General features: G+C 38.0%; 1 protein-coding gene across 2 annotated transcripts in view; it reads right to left on the bottom strand.

Annotated features, from left to right (window-relative positions):
• NCOR1 (nuclear receptor corepressor 1) overlaps nt 1-18,950 on the bottom strand; it is a 190,811-nt gene that overhangs the window by 57,412 nt on the left and 114,449 nt on the right. Inside the window, exons 23-27 of one of the 2 annotated variants that reach the window (XM_011957970.1) lie at nt 17,368-17,923; nt 14,178-14,307; nt 9,636-9,831; nt 4,287-4,460; nt 3,375-3,535 (exon numbers count right to left, since the gene is read on the bottom strand). In XM_011957970.1, coding sequence (XP_011813360.1) covers nt 3,375-3,535; nt 4,287-4,460; nt 9,636-9,831; nt 14,178-14,307; nt 17,368-17,923 — 1,217 coding nt within the window. The remainder of the gene's footprint in view (nt 1-3,374; nt 3,536-4,286; nt 4,461-9,635; nt 9,832-14,177; nt 14,308-17,367; nt 17,924-18,950) is intronic. The other variant, XM_011957971.1, reaches the window with a different exon arrangement.

Below are 18,950 nucleotides of genomic sequence, written 5' to 3'. Positions count from 1 at the left end.
AGAGTGAGACTCCGCCTCAAAAAAAAAAAAAAAAAATTTAAAAAAATTTAAAGGAATCAAACAGCCAAATATAAATCAAACAAAACATGTATAAATCTCTAAAGTGAAAACTTTAAAGCACTGCTGAGAGATACAGATAAATGAAAAGATATACAAGTTCATGGATTAGAAGGTTCGATGTTAAGACATCCATTTCTACCCCAAATTGATCTATGGATTTAATACAATTCCAACAAAAATCCCAGCAGATGGGTGGTTCGTAGTTTTTTTTGTTTTTTTTTGTTTTGTTTTGGTCTTTTAAACCTTAAACTATGATTTGAAGCATTCTCAGATGTTTGGGGGGCAACATCTTCTTAAAATGGGTCCCTGTGCTTGCCTTCTGGGGAGGCAGTGCTGAGCAGGTAAATCATAAAGCATTTATGCGTATGTTATACGCCCACTGCACCCACCTCTTCCCCACAACCTTTGCCTCTTGGGTGGTTTGTGCTACTTTCCCCTTACTTTGCTACATTTCTATAGTTAAGTTGGTTTTACTTACAAGATTCATGTTTAGGGGGAAAAATAAAACTCTCCCTTAAGACATGTTTCTACTCCTCCTGCAAATAAAATAAATGAAGTGGGGAAAGGACAGGACAGGAAAGGAAAAGGAAAAGGAGGAGGAGGAGGAGGAGGAGGAGGAAGACAAGGAGAAAGAGAAGGAGAAGCAGAAGGAGGAGAAGGAGAAGAAGGAAAAAAGAAAAGATCCCAGCAGAATTTTTTTCTTTAAGTAGACTGACAGATTGTTTCAGCCTCTGCTGCTGCCAGATGTCCATGAAAAAGTGGGGGCAAAAAAAAAAAGAGCAGGTTCTGAAGTTCACCCTTGACTGAACCTACCCTGTAGATGTTGCTGCCAAATGTTAGCAGTTTCTCCAAGACAGAATTAAAGTGAATGGAAAAGCTGGGAATCTTGGTGGAGGGGTAGTAACTATTGAAAGGAGCAAGAACACAAGCACCGTAACTTCTGAGGTGCCTTTTTCCAAAGGGTATTTGAAATAGCTCACCGGCCGGGCGCAGTGGCTCAAGCCTGTAATCCCAGGACTTTGGGAGGCTGAGGCGGGCGGATCACGAGGTCAGGAGATCGAGACCATCCTGGCTAACACGGTGAAACCCCGTCTCTACCAAAAAATACAAAAAACTAGCCGGGCGTGGTGGCGGGCACCTGTAGTCCCAGCTACTCGGAAGGCTGAGGCAGGAGAATGGCATAATCCCCAGAGGCGGAGCTTGCAGTGAGCTGAGATCCTGCCACTGCACTCCAGCCTGGGCGACAGAGCGAAACTCTGCCTCAAAAAAAAAAAAAGAAATAGCTCACCAAAAACATATCTGAAGAATAAGCTATGTGATTGGTGTGCATAGCTGCTAACAGCAAAGAGAATTTCGGATTATGTTACTTCCAAATTAATCAGGACAAAGAAGAGAAGGAAGATGAGGATTAAAACTCATTTACCTGGAATTTTTTGTATGAGTCCTTGAATAAAACTTGGGAACCAAAGAAAGTGGGGGAGACAGAAATTGTTAAGCTGATTATATAATTTACATGAAAACGCGAAAGGCATCAAATAGCCAAAACAATCTTGAAAAACAAAAACACCAAAGACTCATAGTACATGATTTCAGGACTTACAATAAAGCTATAGTAATCAAGACTGTGGTACTGACAAAAGGATGAAAAAGTACATCAATGGAACAGCATGGAGACAGTGCAGAAACAGACCCATACACACTGTCAAACGATTTCTAACAAAGGAACTAAAGCGATCAAAGGAGTAAAAGACTTTTCAACTAGTGCTATTTTCAACTTGAAATTTACATAAAGATGAATGTTAATCCTGACCTCATACTATACACAAAAATTAATTTGATTCTGGTCATGGGCCTCAATATAAAAGCCAAAATTATAAAGCTTTCAGAAGAAAAAAACAGGCAAATATCTCACAACCTTGGAGCAAGCAAAGATTTCTTAGCAAAATAAAACTAATCATAGGAGAAAAAAGTGTGTATCTATATTTAGACTACATAAAAATTTGCAACTTCTGCTCATCAAAACACCAGTAAGAAAATAAACAGACAAAAAACAGAGAAAATATTTGTAATACATGTATCTAACAGAGAACTTTCAACCATAATAAAGACCTACAACACAGTATCAAAAAGACTCAGTAGAAAGAGACAATCAGACTTAAATAGTCACTTCAAAGGTATACAAATGACCAATAAGCACATGAGAAGTGCCCAACACTGTTTGTTGTCAGGGAAATGTGAAATACAACCACAATAAGATATTATTACACACCAAGTATGACTAAAATGACCAAGACTTAATAACATCAAATGAAGCAATCATGTCTCGTACATTGCTAGTGACAGCATAGAACTGTAGAACCACTCTGGAAAAGTATAAAACATATATAAACCTAGTAATTCCACTGCCAGGTAATTGTACAAGAAAAATAAAAACATATGTCCACAAAGAACCCATTACAAGAATGCCCAGTTTTATTCATAGCTGCCAAAAACTGGAAACAGCTCAGGTTTTCATCAACAGGAGACTGGATAAACAAACTGGTATTACTCAGCAATAAAAAGGAAAAAACTACTGATTACATAAAACCTTGGATGAATTCCCTAAAACCATTATGCTGAGTTAAAGAAGACAGATGCAAAAGAGTACACCATGCTTGATTCCATTCACAGGGAGTTCTAGAAAAGGCAAAACTAATCTACAACAATAGGAAGTCGAATAGTGGTTGCTTCAGGAAGTGGGAGGGGAGATGGGCTGGGAAGGAACATGAGAAAACTTTCTGAAGTGAAGAAGTGTTCAATAAGTTGACAGGGGTGTGACCACTGATGTCCATGTTAATCAAAACTGATGGAACTCTTAAGACCAGATCATATCTCAATTTTTTGAAAAACTAATGAACCAGAAAAAAGATTTAGTGGCCAAAGTCAGAATAAATTATAATACTAACCACCTACAATTTAATATTTAGAGCCTTTACCATAGATTAGTGAACAAATATTCTACTGTTTGAAACTAAGTTTAAAACTTGGTAAGTTTAGAGTGATGTAAATTAAACTAGGTGGTATGCCAAGTGCCAAGTGTAATTAAATGGGTGGTATGCCATGACCACTCAATCTGGGTACATAACTCACTGAAAGTTCTGATTTGTGGCAAAAGTATAGTGACTGCTGCATTTTCTGGTCATTATCTCTTGAAATTTCATATTCAGACAGATTATTATTTATTAGTACTCTGACAGATCAGTGCAAGAAGGAGGGACAAGTTTTAACAAAGCCATATTCAACAAGAAATCTACTGTAAAGAGAAGTCGTTTCACCTGTGAGATGGAGCCTCCCATTATAAAAGATGGTTTTTCTGAAGCCACTGTGGTTTTGGATGACGGGATGAGAGGGGGCGGTGGCCTGGTTGGTCGAGTTGTCGGAAGCCGAACGCCTTCAGGGAGATTAGTTATCACTTGATGTGGAGCAGGCTGAAGGACTTTTAAAAGGAAAGAAAAATGATTTTAAAATAGTCCATTTCCTAGTTTACAACAGGTTACCTCTCTCAGTCATTCCTGAATTTTTAAATCACAAATTAAAAAATGAAACCAACAATGAACAATTAAAAATGAAACCAACAATGAACATTTCTATTTTAAATTTCTCATTCACGTAAGCCTGTATACATATTTAAGTCACAAATACTATTTGTGGGGTTGAAATGTTCAACTCCCTTTCAAACCAGAGCTTCCAAGCTGATGCTCATTTCAAACTACTTCTGCTTAGCATAGCAAACATCAGTCTTCAAATATTTATCTCTTGCCACCACTCTTAGGGTACTTCTTAAGAACAGCTGATAACACTACTTCATAGAATGCACATACATGACTGACAACCAGTTATACATCCTTTTTGCATCTTGCACATTTTGAGAAACATTTACTGATTCCGGCTCTCACAGAACACCTGAATTTTGGGGATTGGGAGATCTCAAGAATTTTACAAATTCATGTACTCTTCTTAAAGGAAGAGCCAGTCAATGTCACAGTATAAATGTGTGAACACAAATTTCCCAGTGGCCCAGTGAACTCAGCTAAATACAATTGATGATGGAATGCAGAGAAACAAAGTCATTTTGAAACAGCAAGGACATGTCCTGGAAGAGTAGTTCATTCACGAGATTAAACCGCCCACGTGGAACATGTGTGGGTGGATGGCCAGCAGCCACTGCACAGAGGAGTGATATTTACCTGGCGGGACACTATAGCGGGCTGCACTCATATCAGGCTGTGGAGCGGCTTTACTGACTTCTCTTGGAGAAAGCCTACACGGTGAGGCTGACCTTGCTGCAGTATTGTGCATCTGTGCTTCCTGTTCTAGAGCACGTTTGACCTCAGCATAAGGCATATAGGCGACTGATTTTCCTACGAAAGTTAAAGTTATCAAAATAAGGGAAGAACCCCAAATTAAAATAGTAAGTGTGAAAGGACAAAGCCCACACCATCCAGGGGCAGATCCGACTATATTACTAACATTAAAATCTAAAATTCCTGGGGGCAAAATCCACCCACAGAGAAGTTAAGAAATCCTCTAACTCTAAATCTTCTGTGTATCCTCAGATACTCAATTACAAGTTTTCCCTTTAAAGGACCAAGAACTTCTCTTTCCTCTTAAGGAGAATCAAGTGTTTTCACATGGAATAAAATCACAACAGGCAAACATCAGATTATCAAGCAATTCTGTTAATTCAAATCTGGCCTGACTGGAGGTTATTAGCTTTGCGAGGATTTCACAACTCTTATAATTAGCCTGTTGAAGCTCACTCCATGATAATATGCACAGAAATAAATTTAATTAAGAAATGGAAGAAGGCTTTCAAAAGATGCAGATCAAACTAATCCAAAAATCCTATATAAGCTTATCAAAACCATTCATGTAACTACAATAATACTAATTAAAATTATTTATCATGTAAGTTACCTCCACATAAATCATAAAGAAACTTTAACCATTTTAAAGGGCAGACCAGAAATGCAGTCATATTAAGACTTCAAAATATACAGTTTATTTTTAAAATGAAATTAACATCTGTAATTTTTGAAAATCCAAAAAGCACAAAGTAAAACTCATCTGTAACCCTGACCACTGAGATTTGTAGCATTTTAATGTCAGAATAAATTCCCACTCATTTTATTTATTATTTTCACTACCTAGCTGTATCCATTTATCTTTCCTGGTAAATCTAAATTTAAAATGTCCCCAAACAACTGGAATTTTCATCAGACTTGTATTAAATTTATGAATAAATACAGAAGACTTGACATTTTATAATAATGAGTTTTCTAGTTGAGAAATCTTGTTTTTGTCAGATAGGTCCATACATTGCTTGTTAAAAGTTATTCCTAGATATGTCATATTGGTAAGAAAACCATCTCTTTCATATATACGGGTTTATATAAATAAACCTGATTACTGCAGACATATAGGAAAGATGCAGATTTCTGTGTAATAATTTTTTCTGAAAAACTAATGAACTTTCTTTTTAGCTCTAATAACTTTTGATTCTTTTAGGCTTTTAGGTGAATAATCTTATCCTATAAATAATTTGTCTTTTCCCTTCAAATACCTAAACCTCTTATTTTCTTACTACACTATTTTTTGTAATCATTTACTAAGGTGCTTTTAAAAATCAGAAACAATTACAAAAATATCAACTAAGATTCAAGTGCTAGACAGGGTGCATTACATGTATTATCTATTTAGCCCTCAAGACCAATGTGATTATTAATACCATTTGAGGGATGAGGAAACTGAGGCTCAGAAAAATCACATCTAATTGCCCAACCAAGGTCTACCAGGGATTTTTTTTAAAGCAGTATAATTACAGACCATTAGCTCTAAACCACAGTGCAATAGTGTCTCACTAAAGGACGGGGGGGGTGTTGAATTTCAGATGTCTCTGGGGTATCCATCAAGATGACAGTACTTTTTGCTTCTATGACACATTAATATAATGAATTAGAGTAAGTGTCCTAATACTGAGTAAACAGATTTATGAAATAACCAATAACCCAACTCCAAAAGAAAATCACCACTTCTTTCCTAGAGAATTTAATATGATAATGTATTAAAAATCTAATGTCTAATTATTTTACCATTTCCAGTAAGTTTATAACTATGTTAAAAAAAAAAAAATACGCAGGTCAAAGTAGGTTTTTTTTTTTGTTTTGCTTTGTTTTTTTGAGACAGAGTCTCGTTCTGTCTCCCAGGCTGGAGTGCAGTGGCACAATCTCAGCTCACTGCAACCTCCATCTCCCGGGTTCACACCATTCTCCTGCCTCAGCCTCCCGAGTAGCTGGGACTACAAGCGCCTGCCACCACGCCCAGCTAATTTTTTGTATTTTTAGTAGAGACGGGATTTCACTGTATTAGTCAGGATGGTCTCGATCTCCTGACCTCGTGATCCGCCCGCCTCGGCCTCCCAAAGTGCTGGGATTACAGGCGTGAGCCACCGCGCCCGGCCTTTTTTTTTTTTTTTTTTAATGATGGAAATTTAGATGGTTCTAAACACAGCTATTTAAATTACCATGTACCCGGAGCAGGAAAAGAAAAACAGCAACAGCAACAAAATAAACATGCAACAAACTAGGGTCAGTTACAAAGAAACATTAACTCTTTGTTTGTTTGTTTGTATTTATTTATTTATTTATTTTGAGACGGAGTCTGGCTCTGTCACCCAGGTTGGAGTGCAGTGGCGTGATCTTGGCTCACTGCAAGCTCCGCCTCCCGGGTTCACGCCATTCTCCTGCCTCAGCCTCCCAAGTAGCTGGGACCACAGGCGCCCGCCACCATGCCCGGCTAACTTTTTGTATTTTTAGTAGAGATGGGGTTTCACCTGTCTCTTACTTAGCCAGGATGGTCTTGATCTCCTGACCCTGTGGTCTGCCCGCCTCGGCCTCCCAAAGTGCTGGGATTACAGGCGTGAGCCACCGTGCCCAGCCTTAACTCTTATTTTAATTGGATAATTTTGTTAAACTGCATTAGAAGTTCAATTCTAACTCTACCTCCATATGCTTGAGTTCCTTCACTGTAGAAAAGAAGCTTAAAAGTTAACAGTAAAGCAGAGGTCAACTCGTGTAAATGTTACTGGTAAGTGAAAACAATTCTGTAAGGTTTTTTTCAACCTTTTCTACAGATGGGAAAAGCTTTAAGCAACTTAAAACGGGCATACCTACAGTAATTATTTATACCATTCACATTAAGAGAAATAAATACAACCAAATAGTTGGACAACAAGTGCTGCCTGTTACTTGCTAAGAGACCATGAAGGGAAAAGTAGAAAACATGGCCCTAATTCAGGTGGACTGTACCAATATTTGGTGATACTTTATACATAAATCCACACTCTCACTATTCTTGACACTCTATAAACCGTTCTGTGAGGTTAAATTTAAACCATTTGTGTCAAACATTCTAGACACAAGCATCTTAACTGCAAACATTAAAATGTTATTTGAAAGGTTATCCTATACACTGAACTACAGGATAGATTCAAAGAAAGACTTCTAGTACTTGTTAAACAAATTATGGGATGAATACACTAGGGAGATGAGCTAAAACAAAACAACCTTTGGATAAACTTTCCCTCCTTTATAAAGCATCACCTTAAACCAAACTGTAAAATTCTTAATGTCATACTAATCAAACATATAATTACAATTTGGTTTTAAGATGATTGAATTATGATTAAAAATTAGGGTACCACTGAGATCTAAACCATATGTATTAATGTGACTAACACAAATACAATTCACAGTTTGGAGTCTCAGAATTTGGAGAACTAGCCTGGTTCAGTTTGTTCAGTTCCCAAATACAACTCATATTATAAAGCAGATCAATAAAATATACTGAGGCTTTAAAATTATAATATGATATCCATATTAAAATGACCCAGATATTACCAACAATAATGTTATGCTTTGGCATAAGTTCAACAAATTATACCATCTGAATGTCATTTTTCTAACTTTTACTACTTCTTCACAAAATCTATCCTAAATTATTAATGTAAGACATACATCCAGAGACTTTTATTCTCTAAAGTATCATTTTCCACTGATGGATTTCCTCATAATTGGAATGTTCAAAAGACAAACACCTGTGATAAGTCCATTAATATGCTGTAGTGAAACGCAATAAGGACATCTCCATTATGTCATTCATTTATAATTCATTCCTTTAAGGTGTAATTACCGAGTACATGTGTCAATTACAGAACTAGGGATTAAGAATTCCCTAGACCCAACAAAGTAAAAGCCTAAAAGTTATCAATATTTCTACCTTCATTCAAGGAAATATTCATTTAGCACCTTTTATATTCCTTGGTGGATATCATCATTCTGGTTCACATTTTTCCTAGCACAAGATTTATGTTTAAAAGATTAACAAGTTTACATTTAAAACTCTAACATAAGAGGTTCAGTGTGTTATGTAACTAATAACTCATTATTGGTGTGATCTAGGCAGAGTCAGTAGGATCAGTTAAGTACCACAGTTCCTATTTTATATTAAATAACCCTTGGAATGCATGGCATTGTAAAACTAGTAACTCTTATTTAGCTAAATAAAGTACTGTAAAGAATCTTCTGAATCATTCAGACTATTTCAGTATTCTTATATTCTAAGCATATCATAGCACATAAGTAGACTGTAAACTCATTCTTAACCAGAAACATGTGCCAATTCTTCTAACCATGTCAGAAGGATGTATTAAAACTTAAAAACCACTCCTTTCTTCTTTTTTTAAAGAAAGTAAAAGTGTATCACACACCAACTAAAACAGCAACAGACCAATTGAAATCTATTACTTAAAATAAAAACAGTGACATAACAATGAAAACAGGTACCTCCATAGTATCTACTAATACTGTGTATATACAGTACTAATACACTAATTAGTATGTAATTATATACTACATTATACATAAAATAATGCAGCGCCATGTGTTATATAACAATACCAAATGCTCCTTCCTTAATTTTACAACCACAACAAGGTGGTTGTACTATTATTTTCATTTTACAGATGAGAAAACTAAAGCTATGAAAGGTTAAGTGACTTGCTTGTGGCCACACAGCTGGCAAATGCCAAGGTGAAGGCTTAACCAGCGTCTGCTTGGGAATAGCCACTACACAAAGTTGTGTCTCTCATTTACCAGAGAATGTGAATATTACACTGTAATATTTTAAGGTGATTTGCTTCGAGGACCGGACAACAATTCTCACTTACTCTGAAAATTTGGATGAATGGAACATAAAGCATGACTGTATTTGTAATGTCTTCCAGCATAAAGATGAATATCAGAAAATTCACATTAACTAGAATGCTACTAAAAATGTTACTGGCATCCTTTAGTAGTTAATAATACTAACATTTCTTCATAGTTTAAGGTCAATTTAAGGAACTGTGTCTGTTAGGGACAAATGTAATAATCAGTTGGGAGGCTGATAACTTACAAAGGCACAATGGACACTGCTTATGGGTTTAGCTTTATTTCCCTTTAAAAAAATTATCTGTGGTGATGGCTCTATTTACCTACCTTCCCACTCTCTGTTTGGACTCTTGGATGTGCCACATGGACTTGTAGAACTTCTACATTCCAAATCTATCTGTTCTTGTCTCTGCCGCTGCTCCTCCAGGAGTGCTGACTCATGCATTGCTTTAATGTGTCGCTGGTAGAGAGCATAGCCACTCACTGGGGTTCCAATTGGTATGTTACACGGGGTGCAGGATACCTACAGGAAGTAAATAAATCTAAATATGCAAACAACCAATGTGATAATAATTGCCATTTGTTACAAGTAATGCTTATTTGTCATATTATTGGTTGAATTGATTTTATCATTTTTTAATTAAAGGTATCTTCAAGAATAATGCTTAAGGCTGGGTGCAATGGCTCATGCCTGTAATCTCATCACTTTGAGAGGCTGAGGCAGGCAGGTCAGGAGTTCAAGACCAGCCTGACCAACGTGGTGAAACCTCGTCTCCACTAAAAATACAAAAATTTAGCTGGGTGCGGTGATGCATGCCTGTAGTTCCAGCTACTCGGGAGGCTGACACATGAGAATCACTTGAGCATGGGAGGCAGAGGTTGCAGTGGACCGAGATCGCACCATAGCACTCCAGCCTGGGCAACACAGTGAGACCTAGTTTTCTTTCAGAACTGATCGCAATGTAAATCACACAAGCTGTAATAAGAGAAACAAAAAATCAGAAATCACAACACATCTGTCTGATTCTAATTTATGGCAGCCAAGTCCCTTGTGGCCCTAGGTCCCATCCCTCATCTCTCTTTTTCCAGGGATCAGATCCATTTATATATTTTTTTCTTTTCTTTTTTTTTTTTTTTTTTTGAGACACAGTCTCACTCTGTTGCCCAGGCTGGAGTGCAATGGTGTGATCTTGGCTCACTGCAACCTCCACCTCCTGGGTTCAAGCAATTCTCCTGCCTCAGCCTCCCGAGTAGCTGGGATTACAGGTGCACACCACCACACCCGGCTAATTTTTCTATTTTTTCAGTAGCAAAGAGGTTTCACCATGTTGGCCAGGCTGGTCTCAAACTCCTAGCCTCAAGTGATCTCTCGCCTCAGCCTCCCAAGGTGCTGGAATTACAGGTATGAGCCACCATGCCTGGCGGATCACATCCATTTATGTGATTTAAATGTCATCCATTTGTTAATGATTCACAAATTTTCTATTTCCTCAAGACACTTTCTCCAAGTTCCATGCTCATATAAAATGGCCTACCTAAAACTCCACTTGGGATATCTCAAGGAAGCTCAGAACTTACGTTAAAAAGGGAACTTCCCATTTTTGAAACTCCATTCTTTCTTCTTCTTCAGTTGCTCTCCATTTTAGACATGGAACCTCAGGTGCTTCAGCCAGAAACTTGGCAGCCATCCCTGACTAATCAATCTTTTCTCCCACAACCAATTCATTCACACAGCCATTCCCTTAGGATAGAAATGGACTGTTCTTTAAGATAGGCCATCCAGAACCATCCAATAAAACATGGTGATTCCCTCCCCGTTTTCCCTCTCATTGAGACCTGTTCATTGCTTTCACAGTATACAGCATTTGCCACAGTTCGAAACTGTTTTATTTTTCTGTCTCTCTGACTTTATGAAGAAAACAACCAAGCTGTTTTGTCCAACACTTAAAAAAATAGCCCAGAACACAGTCCACGATTAAATACCTAATGAATAACAAATATCCCTAGGAAGCCCTAGAGATCTGACTTTTTTAGAGTCTGGTAACTTAAGACTTCCATAGTTCTTCCCCTAGCATAAGTAGTATTATTCACTGATCCTAAAACCCATAACTTTCTTGCCTTTGTGCCTTGTCTTACACGTAAACATAGCTTTTCCTCCTTTTGCTATAAAGCCAAATGAGCTGTTTTGATCCAATGAAAATATTATTTCTTATGCAGAGTCTTCTAATTAAGACACTCCCTCTTCTCCAAAACACCCATAGTATTTTTTAACCGAATAGAGCATCGCATTTTAATTCATTTTAATTTTTACGATAATTTTTTTTAATGCTTTTTTTTTGAGACAGTGTCTCGCTTTTTCACCCAGGCTAGAGTGCAGTGGTGCCATCTCACTTCACCACAACCTCAAACTCTCAAGCTCAAGCAATCCTCCTACCTCAGCCTCCCAACCACAGGGGCATGGCACCATGCCAAGCTAATTTTTTTTTTTTTTTTGGGAGAGACAGGGTTTCGCCATGTTGTCCAAGCTGGTCTCGGAACTCCTGCGGTCAAGTGACCCGCCCACCTCGGCCTCCCAATAGTGTTGGGATTACAGGCATAAGCCACCACGCCCAGCCTCTTTGCCTTATTATGCAGACCAGTCCCTAAGTTTTTTGAAATCAGAGACTATAATATATAAATATTCTCCACAGTATTAAGAACACTGTCTTAAACTAATCACTCAATCATTCGTCCGTTTGAATGAATCAGTGAATGAACAAATGTTTAATGATCTTTTTGTGATAAGTACACAATTAACAACTTTTACCAGTTGTTATTTAAGATAGAAAACACATTTTTTAATAAAGTAAGAGCTTTAAATATTTGAATAAAGAGAAAATAACTAAAGAAAAGAACAATACCCAACATGGGAATTCAGTATCAAAAATGAGTCAAATCTTACAGATTATTAAGGTAAAATGTAAATAAAATATGCTTGAAATCTGTAGATTATTAAGGTAAAATATAAACTAGACTTCAAATTATATACTAGGACTAGCCATAATCTCTATAATTCATTCTAAATATTCAAAACCTAATTACATGCTTAATGCTACTACTGTTTTATGGCTCCTTATTGCTGTGGTTACAAACAAAAACAGGACTTACTAATATTTATGACTAGAGCATTATATTTCTTTTTTTTCTTAACTGGAAATGACCATTGCAATCAATCACTACAAGTCATCTGAAAAAGCAATGTACTAAGGATATAACCTTTGGTTATCTCAAAGAGTTTACTCAAAGTTAGACTCAGCATCTTCTTACCCTTCTCTCCCATATGTCCAAGCCCAGCACAGGAGGATATATGAAAAACCGAGGTACTAAAATCAAGGACTGACCATACAGGTACTAGTCACAATAGCCCAGAGGTGGAAGCAATCCAAATGTCTATGAATGGATGAATGAATAAAATGTGGTATACAAATACGACGGAGTATTATTCAGCCTTTCAAAAGAAAATTCTGGCATGTGCTAAATATACCTGGAGGACATTATGCTGAGTGAAATAAGCCTATCACAAAATGACAAATACTGTATGATTTCATTTATATGACATAGTGTAATACAATAAAAATTAAATATTTGGTCATTCTCCCAAAGACTTTTTTTGTTCCAAATCCTTAGAATTTCCAGAGCAGTAGAGTGTCTTTTATATGCTAACAAGATGACTGACTGCAGGCTGGGGGACTCTAGATTGCCTCAGGATAAGGGCTGGCAGCCCAAAAAACCACAAGGCAGGTGGCTGGAACTTCTTTGGGGACTGGGGTAGGATGTCTCTCAATATTTTGCCCAGACTGGGCTTGAACTTGCAATCCACTTGCCTCAGCCTCCCAAACAGCTGGGAATACAGGGCTGGGACTACTGGCGGGTGCCACGATGCCCAGCAAGGGCTGGAACTTTCAGTTCCATCCAGCTCACCCCACCCCCAACCATCCAGGGAGAGGAGAGGGGCTAAAGGTTCCTGTACCCATCACCAACAGCCAATGATTTAATCATTCATGCCTATGTGATGAGGCCTTCTTAATTAAACCCCAAACGATGGGGTTTAAAGAGTGTCCAGGTTGGTGAACACATGGAGATGCTGGGAGGGAGGCAGACCTAGAGAGGGCACAGAAGCTCCACACCCTTCTGCACACCTTGCCTGATCCATCTCTTCCATTTAGCTGTTTCTGAGTTATATCTTTTATAATGAACTAGTAATTACAAGTAAAGCACTTTCCTAAGTTCTCTGAGGCATTCAAGCACATTATGGAACCTGATGGGGAGAGTCGGAGGAATCCCCAATTTGAAGCCTAGTCAGAAGTGTGAGTACCCAATATCTATATAGCTGGCATCAGAAATGGGGGTGGCCTTGTGATACTGAGCCCTTACACTTGTGGTATTAGACGATTACACCAAGTAGTTAGTGTCCGAATTGAACTCAACTGTAGGAACCTAGTTGGTGACCAAAGAGGTGGAGAATTCATTGGTGTGAGGAAAAAACCCCAACAGTTCATTGGTATCTAAACTGTGTGTTAAATTCATAGAACCAGAAAGCAGAACAGTGGTTACCAGTGGCTGGCGGGAGGAGGAAGACAGGAGTTGTTTAATTAATATCACATTTGAAAGACGAAAAGGTCCTGGGGATCATTTTCTAAACAATGTCAATATACTTAACACACAGAACACTAGTGAACTGTATACTTAGAATTGGTTACGATTATTAATTTCATGTTACATTTTGCATCACAATTTTTAAAAATCTAGAACCAATTAAAGAAGAGAAGAAATATGTCTATCAAGGTCTCAGTTTTTCAATTTTAGTTTTCTTCCTCAATAAAAACTTACCATTGGTGGGATAACAGCAGCTCGATGCTGAAGCTGTGGCAGATCCAGTGGATTTGGTTTTAATGGGGATGAGACTAGTATAGATCCAGTGGGGTTTAACAGTGAAGGCTTTGAGTCCATAGGAAACATCCTGCAATTGCAATTTTTAAAAAAAGATAAATGAATACATTTTTAAGACTCAAACAAATATGATCACTGTAATTTCCTCTAAGTTAATATGTACATACACACGCACAACTGGACACACATATACCCGTATAAGATATTTGGACAGTTAAGGAAAAAGGAACCTATAAAGCTGATTTTCCAGATAAAGAAACTGAATATTGTACTCACTTCAGCAGTACACATACTAAAATTGAAATGATACAAAGATTACCATGGCCCCTGCGCAAGAAAAACATGCAAATTTGCAAAGAATTTTATATTAGAAAGAAAAGAAAAAAGAAACCTAATACTGACTTACAGGTTGAAATTTATGTCAATCGTCTCTAAGACCAACAAAACAATCTGAACAAAGTCCGTTTAAAACTGTTCAGTCCTAATTTACCACAAATGTCCTAACATGGGTTAAAAACTAGTTACCTGTTAGAGGATGTTTTATTGGGATCACAGAGTATTTTTTTTTTAATATTTGAATAAGCTGCTATTTTTAAACTGAAAATTTCATCAAAAATTCCAGACTTCTGGCTTCTCATGAAAAATGGAAAGAACCAACAACACGAAATTAGCACTCCCCCACAGCAGCGACCTGTCATGCATCTAGCAGCCGCTGCCCTGCTCACATGAGCACACACTCCTCTGCTCACCATAGTCCCTGCCATCTCACACTCCACCGGCTGATGCTGCCAATACCTACACTCAAGTTTAGGACGCCCAATATATAAACTTCAGGAAATTTTGTACTAGTATCATGCTTTATGAGCTTGGTCATATTTCCCAATGTTGTCATGGTCACTGGGGGAAGGTGAACATTTAAAAATGTATAAATTGGTAAGAAAATTAGAATGTATTTTAAAAAACAATTCACACACTACATAAAGAAGAAAGATGATATTAAAGCTATAGAAAATTCAAAGTGTTATTTCGGTCATATGGGAGCAGTGTAGACTTTAGGGTGTCATTCAGAAACCATCATATTTTTCCAAGGAATTTCTGAATTTCAAAACTACTATCATGTCCATCTCTTAGGATGTTTACCATTTAAAATTACTGCCATCCGGCCGGGCACGGTAGCTCAAGCCTGTAATCCCAGCACTTTGGGAGGCCGAGACGGGTGGATCACGAGGTCAGGAGATCGAGAACGTCCTGGCTAACACGGTGAAACCCCGTCTCTACTAAAAATACAAAAACCTAGCCGGGCGAGGTGGCGGGCACCTGTAGTCCCAGCTACTCGGGAGGCTGAGGCAGGAGAATGGCGTAAACCCAGGAGGCGGAGCTTGCAGTGAGCTGAGATCCGGCCACTGCACTCCAGCCCCGGCCACAGAGCGAGACTCTGTCTCAAAAAAAAAAAAAAAAAAATTACTGCCATCCTAATCTTTCCTTCATGTATAGTTACCAAAACCAACAGTGCAAAACACAGATAATCTTTATTTTAGATGAGGTGTTTCATAAAGAATGCTTAAAAAGGGACTACACAGCTTGAATCCATTTATGTTTACTGCAGTTAAAGACTGACACCATTAAAATAAAATCTAGATTACTGTGAGGTGAAGGAAAAAGAGTGATAGTCAAATTTTCTGGTAAACCAATAGTTAAGCAGAACACCTATTTTATTTCAATTCATGTTGATGAAAATTCTAGCATCTACTATATAAAACACTCTTTGAAGAATCAGCACTATAGTGCTATTATTTTTCTAGTATCAAATCTCATTATGAAGTACATAAAAAATATATTGGATATGAACTGAAAATACAGTGACACCAAGACACACTCTGAAAGCTAAACTTTGAAGAGAATTTAGCTCGCTGTTGAGTAGCTTGTCTCTTTTTTCTTATTAAAAAGAAAAAAAGGAGAGGGGTTTAATTGGGCTCGGATTAAGTGATGTTTCAGTCTGATTCACTTCTAGAACTTGCACCAATTTAACATTCTACTAAAATTATAAGTGATTCAATTTCTTTTAAGGAAAAGGAAACACCAGGAAATAAAATATATGAAATAAAGTAGTAACTATACCTGTAAAATATATATCTTTTACTGTAATTTTTACAAAAACCATAAAGATATGATGCATTTTTTGTATAATTAATTAACCTTTAATGACTAAAAATACTTGTAAACTGCAGGGTGCAATGGCTCATGCCTGTAATTCCAGCACTTTGGGAGGCTGAGGTGGGTGGATCACCTGAAGTCAGGAGTTTGAGACCAGCCTGGCCAACATGGCAAAACCCCATCTCTACTAAAAATACAAAAATTAGCCAAGCATGGTGACATGTGCCTGTAGTCCTAGCTACTTAGGAGGCTGAGGCAATAGAATCACGTGAACTCAAGAGATAGAGGTTGCAGTGAGCCAAGATCGTGCCATTGCACTCCAGCCTGGGGAAGAGCAAGACTCCGTCTCAAAAAACAAAAACAAAAACAAAAACACTTGCAAATTAATCTGCATTATACCTGATATTTTAAATTACAAATATGAACAATCTAAAATGTTAACGGATACAAAAAAGTGGTCATCATAATTATCATTAATTTGCATTTAAATTATGCTTTCTAAAAATTTTCAGAACACCAAATATCTCTCTCTTTCCATAGCATTTTCTTCTATCTTGAAAGTAGGGGCTGGTAGGCCTTGTTTTGAGGCTGCACTGCCTTAGCGCAGCGGGAGCTCCTCAATGCCTCTAGCCTCCACCTTCATCTACCACATCCCACTGCTGCCCTCCTCGGGCACAACAGTTATCTGTGGTTTATTCACAACTTTTATTAGTTGAAATTCCCTGTTATGCTATCATACAGAATACACGTAACAAGACAGACATAGGAGAAATGTATAATCTGTTTCATTAAAACGATCATACAATTGTTTGTGGTTATTTAAACAGAATAGTAATCAGCCCAATATTAAAATCGTACAGACTACCTACAACGTGGCAATATTTACATAGGAGCCATGTCTGCAGCCAGCACCACCCTGTGATTCAGTCACCAACCAGAGAGTAATCACAGGGGAGGACTTATGGAATGAGCTCACCTCTGCCTCTCTGGCTCTCCATCCACATCCTCATCAGCGCTGCACGTGGCACTGGAATCATTGTCCGACTGGGGCTCGGGCCTTTGGGCATTCATTTGCTGAGCTACCACCAAATCTTCATCTCTGGGTTCCACCTTCTCACTGGTTCTATCCAAGTCTCTTTCTTTGGTATTATCACCTTCAACTTTAGATGCATGGTTTTCTGGCACCCTCACTTCAACATCCACAGAGTCGGCTTTGGTAGCGGGTGGGGGATCATGAACAGAACCCCCTTCGGCACTGTGCTCCTGCTGATCTACATCCATCTGCTCTGCTGTCTCAGCACTGATGCTGTCATTCACCTGGGTCTCCACGCTTTCCTCTTCAGCTGGTTTTGTACTTGGAACTGCTGAGGAGGGAGATGTACTGGAGGCAGTTTCCGTGGTGGGCTCCAGCTCAACCGCAGGTTCTGTGTTTCCTCGAGAAGTAGCATTTTCAGGACTGTCCTCGCTGGGCTTGACAGCTTCAACTGGTGAAGGAGAAGGAGCACTTTCTGTATCAGAACTATTTTCTGCACCTTAAAGATAATGATACAGCATAAAAATCTGATAATGAACATGTTTCAGGTGGTGATAGAAACCATGCTTGAAAGTAGTTGTTTAGGATGAATTCTACTCCTTTGATGACCACATTGAAGTACTTAAAGCCATTGAAAAGGCTAAAGTTTCCTACAGGGTATAAAAGTGAAAGATCAAATTGTCTTGACCTTCTGAAACTAAGAGCATAAAGGATTTTAATGTCTGAAAATAATTTACATGAAACTGAAAAACAAAGAACGAACAATAAAGCTAAACAAAAAAAATTCCTATAAATGATGACATTCTGGTGTATTTCTAGAAGCCTCTTCCTGTGAATTTCCTTTTACCCAGCTGAACTGACATTCTAGAACAGCTCCATCCAATAGGCATATAAAGTAATCACATCTGTAATTTTACTTTCTCTGATGGCCACATTTAAAAAGTAAGAAAAAATGGGTCAAATAATTGAAACAATTTTTTTTTATTTTTTTATTTTTTGGAGATAGGGTTTCGCTCTTGTTACCCAGGCTGGAGTGCAATGGTGCGATCTCGGTTCACTGTAACCTCCGCCTCCCAGGTTCAAGCGATTCTCCTGCCTCAGTCTCCCAAGTAGCTGGATTTACAGGTGTGTGCCACCATGCCCAGCTAATTTTGTAGGATTTATTTAATTAACCCAGTATACGTGAAACATCATTTTAACATGTGATCAACAGTGAAAAACCATGAAAAAATTATTTTTCCTTTTTTTGGTATTAAGTCTTCAAAATCTGGTGTGTATTTTACATTTTCCGCATATCTAATATATTTTTTTAGAGACACAGTCTCGCTCTGTCACCCAGGCTGGATTGTAGTGGTGCTATTTTGACTCACTGCAGCCTTCGCCTCCCAGGTTCAAGCGATTCTTGTGCCTCAGCCTCCTGACTAGCTGGGATTATAGGCGCCTGGCACCATGCCTGGCTAATTTTTGTATTTTTAGTAGAGATGGGGTTTCACGATGTTGCCCAGGCTGGTCTTGAACTCCTGACG

This window comes from Colobus angolensis, unplaced genomic scaffold, assembly GCF_000951035.1.
Source record: "Colobus angolensis palliatus isolate OR3802 unplaced genomic scaffold, Cang.pa_1.0 Scaffold452, whole genome shotgun sequence".
Lineage (NCBI taxonomy): Eukaryota > Metazoa > Chordata > Mammalia > Primates > Cercopithecidae > Colobus > Colobus angolensis.
The sequence above is the reverse complement of the archived record's forward strand: the minus strand, read 5'-3'. Positions and strand labels throughout refer to the sequence as shown.